At 38.7% G+C, this 15,416-nt stretch overlaps 1 protein-coding gene across 1 annotated transcript in view; it reads left to right on the top strand.

Moving 5' to 3' along the window:
- Nucleotides 1–15,416, top strand: part of FRRS1L (ferric chelate reductase 1 like) — a 44,882-nt gene extending 29,466 nt beyond the window's left edge. The window contains exons 4-5 of the mRNA XM_026721707.2: nt 3,534–3,780; nt 14,547–15,416. Coding sequence (XP_026577492.1) covers nt 3,534–3,780; nt 14,547–14,719 — 420 coding nt within the window. The 3' untranslated portion in view covers nt 14,720–15,416. The remainder of the gene's footprint in view (nt 1–3,533; nt 3,781–14,546) is intronic.

Raw genomic sequence — 15,416 nt, forward strand, 5'->3', positions numbered from 1 at the left:
TTTGGTTTGCTATCAATATAGTCAGGAAACTGGGCCCTAGGCACATTCAGCACTCCAGTTCAGGAAGATACCCAGGTTTTTAAGGCCTTACAAAAGGCTAACAGGGTTGATGCTATTCTAATGTCTGAAAGGAGGATATTCCATAGAGCAGTGGTTGCCAATCAGTTATCCACGGCCCACTGGTGGTCCATGAGAAAATTTTGGTGGTCCACAGAGAAATGTCACCCCCAGAGCACCCCCCAAAGCAATTAATCCAGGCTGCGCAGAAACACAAGGCTGCGCCACCCACATGGCCCACAGAAACCCGCCCCGCCCATCCACTCCTTACCCGGCAAAACTTGCCTGCTAAATTGCTATTTTTCCTTCCCCGCCCCCCGATCATCAGCTGTTCTGCTGTGCCAGGAGATTTAGATTAGCTAGGAAGCAGGAAATGATTGGATTTCTTGCTTTCTAGCTAGTCTTTAAATCTTCAGCTCTGCTTTTAAGCAGAGCCAAACCTTCCTTAGGACTGAAGGTTCTGTTATTCAGTGCAGACTCATGGCAGAATCATTGATCTCTAAGTGAATCTGTGATTCTGTGAGCAACTTAATCTGCCTGCCTGCCTTGCCTGTTTCTCTTTTTTTAATGAAAAATTCAATGTTTACATACATGATGTGTTGTGAGTTAACTTTGTGAGTTTGCTTGCAAGCAAATTTTATGTGACACACACAGATAGTCAATGGCAGAAAGATAGATCTCTGAATCTGTGATTCTGTGAGCAACTCTATCTGCCTGCCTGCTTTGCCTGATTTTGGGTAAAAGTGGCTTTTTTAAAATAAAAAAATTCAATATTTACATAAATATTTATAATATTTACATACAAGCCATGACCACCCAGTCACATGACCACCAAGCCACACCCACAAATTAGGCCATGCCCAAGAACCGGTTGTTAAGAAATTTGAATCCCACCCCTGCCTCTGTGTGTCTGTGTGTGAGGGGGAGGGAGAGGGAGAGAGAGAGGTTAGATCAGATCTCTCTCTCTCTCTCTTTCTCTCTTTCTCTCTCCCGCACCAACCTCAGCAAGCCACCCTAAGTCAAAATTCATATTACTGGTCCACGGGATTTAAAATTATGAGTTTGGTGGTCCCTGAGGTCCAAAAGGTTGGCGACCCCTGCCATAGAGCAGGAGCCACTGCAGAAAAAGCCTGCCTTCTTCTGCAATGGCTTGTGCCTGCTTACGGACTTTCTTTGGTTGCTAGGATCTGCAGCATGCCCATTCTGTTTGACCTAGTAGTGTGGGTAGACACTGTTAAAAAAAGGCAATCCCTCAAGTACCCTGGTTCCAAGCCATGTAGGGCTTTATAGGTAATCTTGAATTGCACCCAGAAACAGACTGGTAGCCAGTGCTGTTCAGGCAGGAGTGGTGTTACATGTGCTGTATATTTATTATCCATGCAGCTGCATTCTGTACCACTTGAAGTTTTGGTCTTCAAGGGCAACCCCATGTAGAATGTGTTAGAGTAGTTTAACCTAGAGATTATAATATGTGAGTTACTGTGAGCAGGGTCTCTCAGTCGAGGTATAGAAGCAAATATGCTCCACCTGAAGGTGTGCAAAGGCCCTCCAAGCTACATCTGCCACTTTTCGAGCAGGAGCAGGAGGACCCCTGCAAGACTGTGCACTGGGTCTGTTTGGGGCAGTGCAACCCCATCCAGAACAGAGATGGAAGAACCTTGTCTCCAAGAGTCCAAATACTACAACCACTCTGTCTTGCTAGAAACAGAAATGTTCACTCCATCTATTTCCCAACAGCCCTCAGATACTGAGGTAGATATCTATGGCATCACTCAAGGGTATGGAGTAGAGATAAAAAGCTGGGTGTCATCTACATACTGCATAGTGGTGATAACTTACCCCAAACAATGAAACCACCTCCTCACCCAACAGCCTCATGTAAATATTAAATAGAAGAGGAGAGAGAACGGAATACTGAGTCATCCCAAAAAGTAGGGACTTCAAGCTAGATCTCTCTCCCTCTATTAACACTAACTAGAATTGGCCATGGAGGAAGGAGGAGAACCAGCAGAATACAGTGCCATTCATCCCTATTCCTGGAGCTGGCTCAGAAGGATATCATATTCGATAGTATTGAATGCCTCTGAGAGGTCAAGGAGAACTAGGGTGGATACATTAACCTCCCTCCTGCTTCCACTAGAGCTCATTCATTTGTGCTGTCTAAGTCCCAAACCCTGGACTAAACTTGACCTAAAGGGTTCTAAATAATCTACTTCATCCAGAGTTCTCTAAAGCTGCCATGTAACCACTATCTTCATCATCTTCCCTAGAAAGGAGAGGTTGGAAACTGGACAAATCTGTACTGGCTAGCTGGGTCATGCAATGATCCTTTTAAGCAGATTTTCTAAGAGTTTTCCCAGACCCATTCAAGTGTCCCCTCCCACGATGCCTTAACTGGCCAGGAGGGATAAGAATCTAACACACAAATTTTGTGCCCTCTATCCCACTAATTAAGAAAATAAGTTGTGCCTATCAGTAGCAATTTGATTTGATCCTATTTTGGTTACTGTATACGTTGTTAGATATATGAAAGCCATAAAGAACAGGGCTTGACATTCTAGAAAAAAAGAAGAAACGAGTGGGTTTAATATCATAAGATGGAATTTTAACCTAGGTTTATCTGTCAGTTCTTAGAAGTAGTTCAGACAAGAAGCACCAGTCATGGGTACTGGCGTTATCTTTATTTGTAAGGTTACAAATAGGTAATCCTCATTCAGTGATCATTCAGCAACCATTCAGTTATTATGACATCAGAAAAATGGCAATTATGATTGGTTCTCAAAATTATAGTATCCTACTTTATATTATCAAAATTCAGGCAGCTTATCCCTATTTTCAACCACAACATGCACTTTAATTTCTCCCATCTGCCTATCTCCTCCCACCTCGGCCCTTCTGGCTGCCTTGCATCCTGCTACCATCTATCCCTGCCATCTATCCTTTTCTGTCTTCTTGCTCCCACTGGTGACAAGGCATGTCCAGCTGAGGCAGCTGTTGACCCTTTGTCAAGCTTTTGCAAGGCCTTCACGATGCTCATCCTCATGCCTTTTGGCTGTCCTGCACTCCACTGCCAACAGCATCAACAGCTACCTCTGTTTCCCCCATTGCTCTCAACTGAACTTTGCCATCTTCTTCCTCCTTGAAAGGGCCAACAGCTGCTTTGCCTGGATGCATCCCTGCAGCAGCACGAGGTGCAAGACAGTCAGGATCAGCTGAGGGCAGCAGAGGGAGGCAATTCCATAGTCAGGGCAGTCAAAAGACAGAGATTGCAGAGAAAGTAGGTTGCTGGGAGGACTTGAATGAAGGTGAGTGCAGCAGGCCAAAAGAAGCATGATATTCTCTCAGAGCATCATAATATCTCAGCAATTTGACCCTTATCTCATTCCCCAACATTGAGATCACTTATGCCAAGATTACCTAACTTCATACTTCAGTAGAAATCTTCAAGTGAAATTCTGAGTTCATTTTTCAATTAGGGTGGAGATGATGTTATGGCCTGTGTTCATGATGATAATGGAAGAGTCAGAATACATCACTTCTACAATGTTGGTCAGTGGGCAAAAGAGATTCAAAGAAACCCCGCCAGAGATGAAGAAGGTATTTTTGAAAATAACCGTGTCACATGTCGATTTAAGCGCCCAGTGAAGGTTCCCAGGGATGAAACTATCGTAGATCTCCACCTAAGTTGGTACTATTTATTTGCTTGGGGACCAGCAATTCAGGGTAAGTTCATTTTTTGTTTGGTTGGTTATCCTCCTCCTAGAGAAAATCTCTGTGTTTTCTTTAAATGTCAAAAATAATTGATAGCAATAGCACTTAGACTTATATACCACTTCACAGTGCTTTCTAGCCCTCTCTCAGAGTCAGCCTATTGCCTCCAACAATCTGGGTCCTCATTTTACCAACCTCAGAAGGATGGAAGGCTGAATCAACCTTGAATCTCTCAGACTCAAACTCCTGAAGTGACCACTGAGTTAGCCTGCAGCATTAAATTCTACCCACTGTGCCACTATGGCTCTTAACTGATGGCATTTAATCAATCAATCAAATCAATTGAATTATTCTTAATTTATTGTATTATTACAAAACACACAGTAGAGACTAAATTAAAACTACACGATGGGTTTGCATGGTTAAAGTTTGGCATGATTATATACTTGTATGAGAGGGAAATGCCTGCATAAGGTTGCTAATATATAGTCATAGTAAAATAACCCAAAAAATTTTGATCTAAGGCTGGATATACAAATTATACCAAGCTAAAGTGTAACTTTTTTGGTTTTGATATACAATTACCTTATCATCTTATCTTATAGTGCTATACTACAAACTAAAATATAATGTAATATAACATAATATAATATTACAATACAGCACAATAAAATATTATATGAATAATCAAATCAATAACTAATAGTTGGATAGAGGCTAATTTAGCATTGATTCCAAAAGACAACCATAATAAAACCCACATTAATCTTCATGAATAAAGTCTTCTAAAATTACTTTCATCCTAATCAGAAAAATAATTGGAAATATCCTATAGTTATTAATGGTACTGAATAATAATTTTTAGTGAAGTCATGCCTTGGTCATCTTTTGGAATCAATGCTATATTAGGCTCTATCCAATTATCTGGTATTGTTTCATTCATTCGCCTTCAAATATTTAAAATATTTCCATCTGATTGGAATCAGTCTATATATATATGCACAATTATACAAAAGTAAACTAAATATTCGCAACCCTATAAATTAAAGGCCTATTAATTCATTAACCATAGTAAATAAACTTTATGACAGACATTTATATTTAAAATTAGTAGATTAGGTAAAAATGCAAATATTATTGCTGAAGAACAGGCTGAATTTAGAGGGAAACAATCAGTGGTGGGCCATTGTTTAGTTCTCTATCATTTGACAGGAAAATATTGTGTCCCCTTTTACAACTTTTGTTGATTCTAAGTCACATTTTACCTAATACCAAGGAAGACACTGTGAGACCATCTGAACCTTTCCATTATTGATAAAAAAACTGCTCCTAATTATTCAGTCACTTTATTCAAATAACTCTCTGAGAATTAGATGTAACCCTTGGGAAAATTTATCTAAAACAGTTCCAAACTATAAAGGTGTAAGACAAGATTTCATGTCATCTTCATTGCTTTCTAATCTCTATTTAAATCCAAGTGCTTGCTGTTTCAATCCTTCACCCATCTATTTTAGCTGATTGTGCAATTCCAACATTACTCTATATCAACAATGTAATTAGGTTCACAGGGGAACATGAGAAAAGCATTTATTCTGTGCAGAACAAAAGCTACCAATATACTATCAGAAAATTAAAGTTTTGGTGTTTCTACTGCACAAAAGAAGCCCATTATATCCCTGCAGCTTGCACAGTTTCCAAACTAAGGTAGTTCCTCAGCTTCTTTAGCTTTTTTTTAAACAAAGCTTAACATTTATTTGTTTGTTTGTTTATTTAATTAAAATAAATTTATTCAAAACATATTGATGGTTCCAAAAGTATCTGAAATGTCATTTTATGTGTAGAAACAAGTACAGTTTCATTGGATGCTAGAGTTTTTTTCTTGTTATCTTCTGTCTAAAACTAATCCTCCTTTTTTAAAAAAAATAATTTTCTGTTAGGAAATGTGATTTCTGTTTAATGTTACTTTTGTCAGACAAGGATTCAAAAGTATATTCCCCAATTTCCTAGTTTTGTGTTTTGTTGCACCATAATGCTGCGCCATTAATTACATTTGGAACTTTTTATAATACAACGGGAATACTACTGGGAAATTTTGGGTCTATGAGATCAAGCTAAGTCCAAAAATGCTAGACAATACTCAGAAGCCAGGCATTTAGCCATCAACAGGCACATAAAGATAAACAATATCTACATGTCATTCAAGAGACAATGAAAAACTGAAAGACTAAAGCATTTTCCCCCAACAATCAACACCCAGATAAGTAGAGGCTAATATCAAGTTTGACACAAAAGTAACCATCAAGAAGTTAACTATACCCTAAACAAGAAAATACCAATTCAATCGAACTATAAATAGGAGTCATCAAAAGTACTCCCACAAATACTGACAGAGCAAATGCCAGAGAGTAAATCCCACTGTCTTCTAGAATTAATGAGAATACCTAGTTGGGTAGTAAAATGTGTGAAAGAAAACAACCAAACTTAGAATGCAGCAAGAACCCCACAGTTCAACTATAAATATTCTCCTCTGTCAGATCTGGCCCAAACCTGGTCCCTCAGGAAAAAAAATCACTCTCAACTTCATATGTAGCAAAAGAAGATTATTTTTACTAAAAGCCTAAAACGTTGGCACAACTATACCCATATTTTGCTTGCAGTTTCCCAGTTCTGATTCCCTCCCCAACGTCCCCTCTCCCCATAACTTATGGCAGATTGGCATTTAAATGAAGCATAGAAGTGCATAGAAGTGAGCTAAAGATGGCAGTTCTGACATTTTGCCCCCCTTGATAAGAGCTAAACCTGGAGGGGAGAAAAGAGAAAATGGAAAGAAAAATTAGGAATTATTTAGGCTTGTAAGGGTCGGTTGTGGAAGGGATTTGACATGGGACCCATTCAGATTCAGAAGCAGGGAAATGCTCCCACAGAACTAGATATTGGAGATGGCTTCTGTGGAGACACAAGTCTAAAATATCTTTAATTTCAAAGTGTTGATCCCCTTCAATCAGGACGGGAGGTAGTGGTGGTTTTGTAGTAGGGTGCACAGTGATTTGTGTCTGATTTTAGAAGGCTGCAGTGGAACACTGGGTGAACTTGTTGGATGGTCTTAGGTAGTTTTATTTTTATAATTACAGAGTTGATGATCCTGACAATGGGAAATGGACCAACATGCTGGAAACCCCATTTTTATTTCAAAGGTTGTCTGGACTGCAAGTACTTTGCAGAGAGGAAAACTTCATTTCCTACTTGAAATCCAGCTTGTGTTTGCCTTTTTTTGTGGCTTTCCCTGGATTCTCCAGCACTTTGCAAATGATAGTATTTTGTAGGGATAGTATCCAGTCAGCGATGGGGGGAGGATCTGCTGTGGGAGCTCTGGCATAGCCATGAAATCTTGCCCCGTTGCTACATGGAATGGTGCGAATATATAATGCAGAGTGCATGGCATTATAGGCCACCGCCACAAAAGGGAGGATGTTGCACCAATAGTCTTGTTGTTAATTGATATAGTAACGGAGGCATTGTTCCATGATACCATTCATATGTTCACAGCCTCCATTTTGGCCAGATGGTGCAAGTTGCCAAGCTTTTGGGATGTTCCCAATTATGTTAAGAATTCACACCAAAAGCAGGATGTAAATAATTTGCCTCTGTCAGAGATGATCATCTCTGGGGCACCATGGAGCTAGCAGACATGTTGCACACAGAGTTTAACTAAGGTTTGTGCCAAGGGAATTTTCTGACATGGCAATAAATATATTTGCTTGGAAAAATGGTCATGACCAGCATATGATGGTGTTGCCTGAATTGTTGGGTAATTCTACAATAACATCCATGGTGGTTTGCTCCCAGGGGGCAGTAGGTTAGTCACCTGTTGTAAGAGACCATGGTGTTTTTGGGTTGCAGTGCACACAGCACAGCTGGCCATATATCTTTCTATATCCTTTTTCATGCTTGGCCACCAAAATTAACACCTTACTAAATGTAGGGTTTTCAATCAATCAGAATAGAGCTGGAAGGGACCTTAGAGGTCTTCTAGTCGAACCCCCTGCTCAAGCAGAAGACCCAATACCATTTCAGATAGGTGGTGGTCCAGTCTTTTCTTAAAAATTCCCAGTGATGAAGCACCTACAGCTTCTGAAGGCAAGCTGTTAGGAAGTTTCTCCTTAATTCCAAGTTGCTTCTCTCCTTGATTAGTTTCCATCCATTGTTTCTTTTCTTGCCTTCTGGCGCTTTGTGGCCTTCAAATACGGAATTCTGCTATCATGAAACTCCTAGTCCTTCTTTTCTCTTCCCAATTCCAGCAACTTTTCTTCATACGTTTTTTTGTCTCCAGGCCCTTAATTATCTTAGTTGCTCTTCTTTTCACTTTTTCCCAAAGTGTCAACATCTTTTTGTAAAGTGGTGATTAAAACAGGATGCAGTATTCCAGGTGTGGTCTTACTATGGATTTATAAAACTGTACTAATACTTCATGTGATTTTGATTCTGTGCCTCTGTTTATATAACCAAGGGTTGTATTAGCTTTTTCAGTTGCTGCCACATACCGCTGGCTCATGTTTAAGTGATCATCCACTAGGACCAGTGGTGAAATGTTACTGGTTCAGCCCGGTTCATCTGAACCGGTCGTAAAAAAGTTCCGATGATCAGCTGAGAGGAGAAAGAAGAGAAAAGCGCAGGACTAGCCCTCCCACCTACCCCTGTGCTTTTCTGTTCTTTATCTCTCAGCTGATTGATGTGGCAGAGCCTCAGCTGGTGTTTGGAAAGCTGCGCACACGCGAAGTGTGTGATCACTGAACCGGTAGGGAAACTGGTAGAATCCCACCACTATCTAGGATTTCAAGGTCCCATTCACAATTACTGTTTTTAAGCCAGATTTCACCTAATCTGTACTTGTATCTTTGGTTTTCCTGCCTAGGTGTAAAATCATGTTTTTCTTCACATTAAATTTTAAGTTAATGGATAGGGTCTGTCAAGATCTTTTTGGATCCCGAGTTTGTCTTCTGGGGTGTTGGCTATTCCTGCCAGCTTAGTGTCATCTGCAAATTTGATGAGTTTCCCTTCTATTACTTCATCTAAGTCATTTATGAAGATATTGAAGAGTACTGGGCCTAAGATGAAATCTTGTGGTATCCAACTGCTTACTTCCCTCCATGTAGATGTAGTACCATTAAGAACTATTCATTGAGCATGGTTTGTCAGCCAGTTACAAATCCATCTGGTGGTGTTGCTATCTATCCCACATTTTTCTAGTTTACCCAGAAGTGAGTAGTGGTCTACTTTGCCAAATGCCTTGCTGAAGTCTAAATATACTATGTTCACAGCATTTTGCTAGTCTACTAATTTGGTCACTTTGTCAAAAAATGAAATAAGATTACTTTGGCGTGATCTCTTTTTAACAAACCCTTACTAATTAGTTATAACTTTTCTAGATATTCACAGTTCTGTTTTTTGATATTTTTTTCCAGTATCTTCCCAGGTACGGATATTAGAATATTTGATGTGTAATTTCCTAGGTCTATTTTTCCCCTTTTTTGAAGATGGGATCCACACCAGCTCTTTTCCAATCCTCTGATAATTTCCCAGTGCTCCAGGATTTTTGAAAGATATGGTACAATGGTTCTAACACAGCATCTGCAAGCTCCTTCAGAACGCTGGGATGTAATCCATCAGGTCCCAGGGATTTATATTTGTCAAAATCAGATAGGGTTTCTCTCACTATTTTCTTGCTTATTTTAATTTTTATTTCTAGTCTGTTTTTTACAGTTTCTGATGGGTTGGGCTATAGTTTCTTTCTGTGTGTAGACTAATACAAAGAATGAGCTCTTGTTTTCTCTCTACTGCCTGTTACTTCCTTGCCAGCTTCTCTCTTTAGTGTTCCTTGACTGTTCCTTGTTGCTATTTATATGTTGAAATAAACTTTTAATTATCTTTGACTTTTGTTGCAAATCTTTATTCCTTTGCTTTCCTGACTTCATCTTTGAAGATTCAGGCTATTTGATGATACTCTGCCCTAGTTATTTGTCCCTGTTTCCAATTTTTGTACTTATCCTTTTTGTCTTTCAGTTTATCAGAGAAAGAGATTTTTACAAATGCGAAGTGGCCAGTTATCTTGGAATAATGGCAGCATTCTAGTACCAGGCTATAAAGCTTGTCCCCATCCACACTAAGCTGTTGCATAGTGTCATGTTGTTTTTATGTTGTTTAAACCATACATCATCCACCAGGGCAGACGTAACATTTGAGTGAGTTCATCAGGTAGCTGGGTTTTCACCCTGTTTTTTGCCCAATCACAGGAGCTATAATTCATTGAGAAGGGAAGATGGAGTTAACAGCCTCCTCTCTGGAGCTGTTTTATTGTGCTTGTGGAGACAATATATTAGCCGGGAACTTTCCCCTCTCCCTAGCAAATAGTGCAGGGAGAAATTAAGCCAGTGAAAGTACAGCACCCATTCACTTGTTTGGAAGAGAGAGTTTTCATGGCATTTTGCATGCTTCTAGGTTTTTGTGGTTTATCCACACCTGGAAAGAGATCTTACTGCTCTTGAATAAATGGCATCAAATCATAGGGCCCAGCATACAACATAGGCTTCCTTTTCCCACACTGCCCATCTGCACTCAGCTTCCAAGAATTTCCTAGAAGTGAAGGTGCAGGATTACAGGAATAAGACATTACAAGAACTCTTGAGGTTTTTTGGGGGTGGTGGAACAGCCCCTCCAGCGACATCACTGATGTCCACCTGAAAAACAAAAAGGCTCATCCACATTTTGGTGTTAGACTGATGGACTCTGCAGTGAAAAGTCTTTTAAGCTTTCAAAAGCTGCTTGGCACTTCATAATCCATTGGAACAATTGACTCAGTCATGGTTTACTCGCCCCTTGGTTTTTAGCAAATCGGTGATTGGCAGTATGATCTGAAGGCATGGATGAATTTTCAGTAGAAGTGTGTAGGTACCGAGAAAGCTTTGTAATTGTTTCCTCATGTGAGGAGCCTCGCCTTTGAATATTGCTCATAGCTTCTCTAGGTCCAGCTTCACTCCTTCATGCAAGTTACAGTAGCCCAAGTAGTTTAGTTCAGTGGTTGCCAACCGGTGGGCTGCGGCCCACTGGTGGGCTGTGAGAAAAATTTGTTGGGCCACAGAGAAATCTCACTCCCAGAGCACCCCCCCAAAGCAATTAATCCAGGCTGCACAGAAACACAAGGCTGTGTTGCCCACATGGCCCGCAGGAACCCTCCCTGCCCACTCACTCATTACCCAGCAAACTTGCCTGCTAAAATTTCTATTTTTCCTTTTTCTGACCATCATCTCTTCTGCTGTGCTGGGAGATTTAGATTAGCTAGGAAGCAGGAAATGGTTGGATTTCTTGCTTTCTAGCTAGTCTTTAGATCTTTGGCTCTGCTTCCCTTAGGACTGAAGGTTTGCTTGCAAGCAAATTCAGTGCAGACTCATGGCAAGCAAATTTGAGAGACTGAGCTCGCTGATGGCAGATAGATAGATCACTGAATGGATCTGTGAGCAACTCAATCTGCCTGCTTTGTCTGATTTTAGGTAAAAATTGCTTTTTTTAAAGAAAAAAAATCAATATTTACATACATGGTGTGTTGTGAGTTAATTATGAGTTTGCTTGCAAGCAAATTTCATGTGACAGACTGAGCTAGCCAATGGCAGATAGCTAGATCTCTGAATGAATCTGTGATTCTGTGAGCAACTCAATCTGCCTGCCTGCTTTGCCTGAGGTAAAAGGTGGACATCTGGCATTGTGAGAGGCAATTGATGGCTCCGTGGCCCTCCTTATCACACTGGGAGCACTGGGCTGCATTGCCCTTCCCAAGCCACCCCCTCATTTTCTCCCCATTAGTCATATTTAGAGAAGATGTTTTGGTAACATTCCCTGTTGTGGTTGATAGAAGATAGATGTTGCATTCCATTCCCAGGACCATAGATATCTCAGGACGGCATGATTATTGCTCTTGGTTTCCCATATCTTGCTTGTAGGTTCCCCTTCTGATTCCCCCTTGAGTTCCCCTCTTCCTGTAAGGTATGGCAGACTGGCATCTAAGTAAAGAATAGAAGTGAGCAAAAGATGGCAGCTCTGAGATACACAGTCTCATAGTATAATTTCCTTATTTGTAAAATCCAGAATTTTTTTTCTTTGATGTCAAATAATCAACATTGCCATCAAGTTCTGGTCTATTTGTCTAATTAATTTCATATTACATGAAAAGAATTCTTATCAATACTAATATTTCAAAATTATACTTTTAACTGTCTCAGAGGTACTTTTTCCAAAAGGTAACTGGACTGTTTTTTCCTTGAAGATGAAGAAAATGTTTCATGTCTCAACCAAGAATGTTGTGATTTATTATAATCTGTCTGTCTGTCTGTATGCATGCATGTATGTATTTATCATCCATCTATCTATCATCCTCCAGATTTCAACACCACCCATCTCACCTAGCAGACTTTGGGGGGCTTGCAATTAAAAAGTGAGAAGGAAGATTTTAGCTTTTTTTGTCTTACCCATGATAAGCCAAATATATGATATCACTGGCCAGTCATTTACTCAAAAGGTGTGCATTTTTAGTTAGATTCAAAGCAGTGAAAAGATGATATTCTTTCACTGAGGAATAATTCAAATCACTTTGCATTGTCAGTCAGTGAGTCCGTGTTTTGAAGTCTATCTCTTTTAGGAAATTATATTTTCCCATCATTTATGTATTAAAATTATACTCCCATTTCACTATCAGGTGACTTTGTGTGCTTTAATATGATATGATGCATAGAATAACTGTTAGTTGCTTAATTGTTATTGTGTGTATTCATACTATCCTGCTGTTCCCTGCATGACAACTATACAGGTAGTCTTCGACTTATGAGCATTTGTTTAGTGATCATTCAAAGTTACAACAGCACCAGAAAACCATGACCATTTTTCACACATACAACTATTGCAGCATCCCCATGGTCACATGATTAGATTTGGACACTTGGCAACTGGCATGTATTTATGACAGTTGCAACCTTCTAAAAGTCAATGGGAAATCCAGATTCGCTTAACAACCGTGTTACTAACTTAATAACAACTGTGATTCTCTTAACAATTATGATAAGAAAGGTCATAAAATGGGCAAGCCTCTCAACAACTATCTTGCTTAACAACAGAATTTGGGGTTCAATTAGGGTTGTAAATTGAGGACTACCTGTATTGCCATATTGATCTTAATGAAAAACTAAGGTGATTAGTGATTGAGTTCCAACCACTTAAGTGTTCCACAAAAGAATATGTGGAAGTGTAATTTCCTGCTCAATGTAAAAAAAAAATCACAATTACAAGTAAGCAGCTATAATAAACAGCTTCCATTATTTTTCCTTTTTAAAAATATATTTTTAGAATTATGAAATACATTGGATAGCAACAGTTGAATAACAAAAAGAAAGAAACAACTAAATATAAACAAGACTTAAATACAAGCATTATCAGAAAACATTGTCTTCTTTCCTTCCATTTATTTCCTTAACCACTAAGCCCAACTTAAGATACTTAAACTTTACATTATATATTAAAAAATATTGTTAGTATCAATTTAAATCCTTTCATTCATTATTCTTATTGGTTCCATAATTTTGTTCCTAAAAACCTATTCTAAATTTGCCATGCAATACAATGTATAGTTTACTACTTATGGCTGAGAAACTTGAAGACTCTGAAAAAGGCAGATAGGAGAATGGTGGATGCCTTTGAACTGTGGTGCTGGAGAGTATTATGCATTCCATGGACTGCAAAAATAACTAAGAAGTTCTAGACCAATAGTCCAATCTTTCTGGCTCTGTGGACTAGTGGCAGCAGCAGTGAGGGGCAGAGGAGATGGTTTTGTGCAAGCACCTGCCACTTGCACAATGGCACTTTGCTCGCCCTCCACTTGCATGGCCCGATTCCCAAAGAATGACATTGGGATGACCACAGCTGATATAAAGAAGGCAGTGTGAGACTAAGGGACATGGAGAGTGCTGATCCATAGAGTAGCTGAGGATTGGACATGACTAAATGGCTGACAAAGATGATATTCAGGGGTGGGATTCTCCTGGTTCAGACCAGTTTGGGTGAACCCCTTGTTCCGACGATCAGCTAGCTCCAAACTGGTTCACTCCAACAAGCATATGGCCCGCCCCTGCTCTTTCCTGTGCTTTATGTCTTTTTGTTAGAGCACAGCTGATTCGCATGGCAGAGCGGTTTGCATACCTCAGCTGTTTTCTTCAGCTGCAGTTGAAGGTAAATATTAGTGTTTTTAAACGCAGAGCCCACGTGCAGAGCGCACATTTGGTACGCTCACCGAACTGGTTGTTTTACCATTGAATTGCATCCCTGATGATAATGTATATACAGGAACCATTCTTGCTTAAATTTGGCTAGATTTCTCTAAACTATCCATCTTTCCATTGCTGCATATTCTCCAATTTTGATATCCCAGTATTGTCCTTTCAAAGTTCCTTCTTTCCAATGTTGGCCAAACTTATTTTTGCAGCTGTTAGCATATCTTTTAGTAAATTGTGAAATTTTACATGTATACTTCCTGGAATTATGCCTAGTTATGTCTATTTGTAGTTCCAGTTCAAAATTTATTTGTTAGGATTTTCTTAATATTTTGAAGAATTTCTTTCTAATACTTTTTCTATATAAATAAAACCACAACATGGTGAAAAGTTCCTTCTTTTGTATAACATTTTCAATATTTATTGTTAATATGATTTCTCTTGTATTTTCTTTTCTTTAACCTACTTTAGGTTCTATAACTCGGCATGACATAGATTCTCCACCGGTTTCGGAGCATGTGGTCAGTATTTACAAGTACGAAGATATTTTTATGCCTTCAGCTGCCTATCAGACTTTTTCTTCTCCTTTTTGTTTGTTACTTATTGTTGCCTTGACATTCTATTTATTGATGGGAACTCCATGACGTCCCGTATAGTATTATGACAGATTGAAATTATTTGTCAGTGTTGCTTAAAATTCTACTCTTTTCTATTGGAGTTTATATTAGAGAACAATTTAATCATTCAGATTATGAACAATAAAACTGAGCGATAAATATGTGCCAAATAATTCCCAAGATTTGTAAATCCTTACTGGATACTTCTGATATATATTTAGCCTATATTTCCCAACATATTTTTGGAAATATATACTAAATATATATTAGAAGTATTCAGTAAGATGCAAACACTTGCTAAATTGATTTTCAAATTTTGGAATTATTTTATGTTGTTTAGTTGATATTACTTAGACATTTACAAATGTGTAAATAGCATTGAGTAAACAACATAAAGCAAGGTAGGGTTGCCTGTAATGTAATACATAACATTTTACTTTTTGAAAAAAAATCTTTACAGTATGATAATGTCATATTATGAGAAATATATACATTTAAATTTCCTAATGTTTAATTAACTTTCATCCAAGGAAATATAAATAAGATGTTGGTGAAGTTAGATATCATATGTTATGCTATAAGTTAGGTTTTTGCTTTGAAAGCCATAGTGACTGCATTAAATTTTATTTTTCCAGGTAAAATAATATTTAGGCTTAAATCAACAACCTTTTCAGTCAATGTTCTATGTTTGCTGATGTTTAAAAAATAAACAATCTTATATTTT

The sequence above is a fragment of the Pseudonaja textilis genome, chromosome Z (assembly GCF_049901715.1).
Source record: "Pseudonaja textilis isolate UNSWEBS1 chromosome Z, rPseTex1.2, whole genome shotgun sequence".
Classification (NCBI taxonomy): Eukaryota; Metazoa; Chordata; class Lepidosauria; order Squamata; family Elapidae; genus Pseudonaja; species Pseudonaja textilis.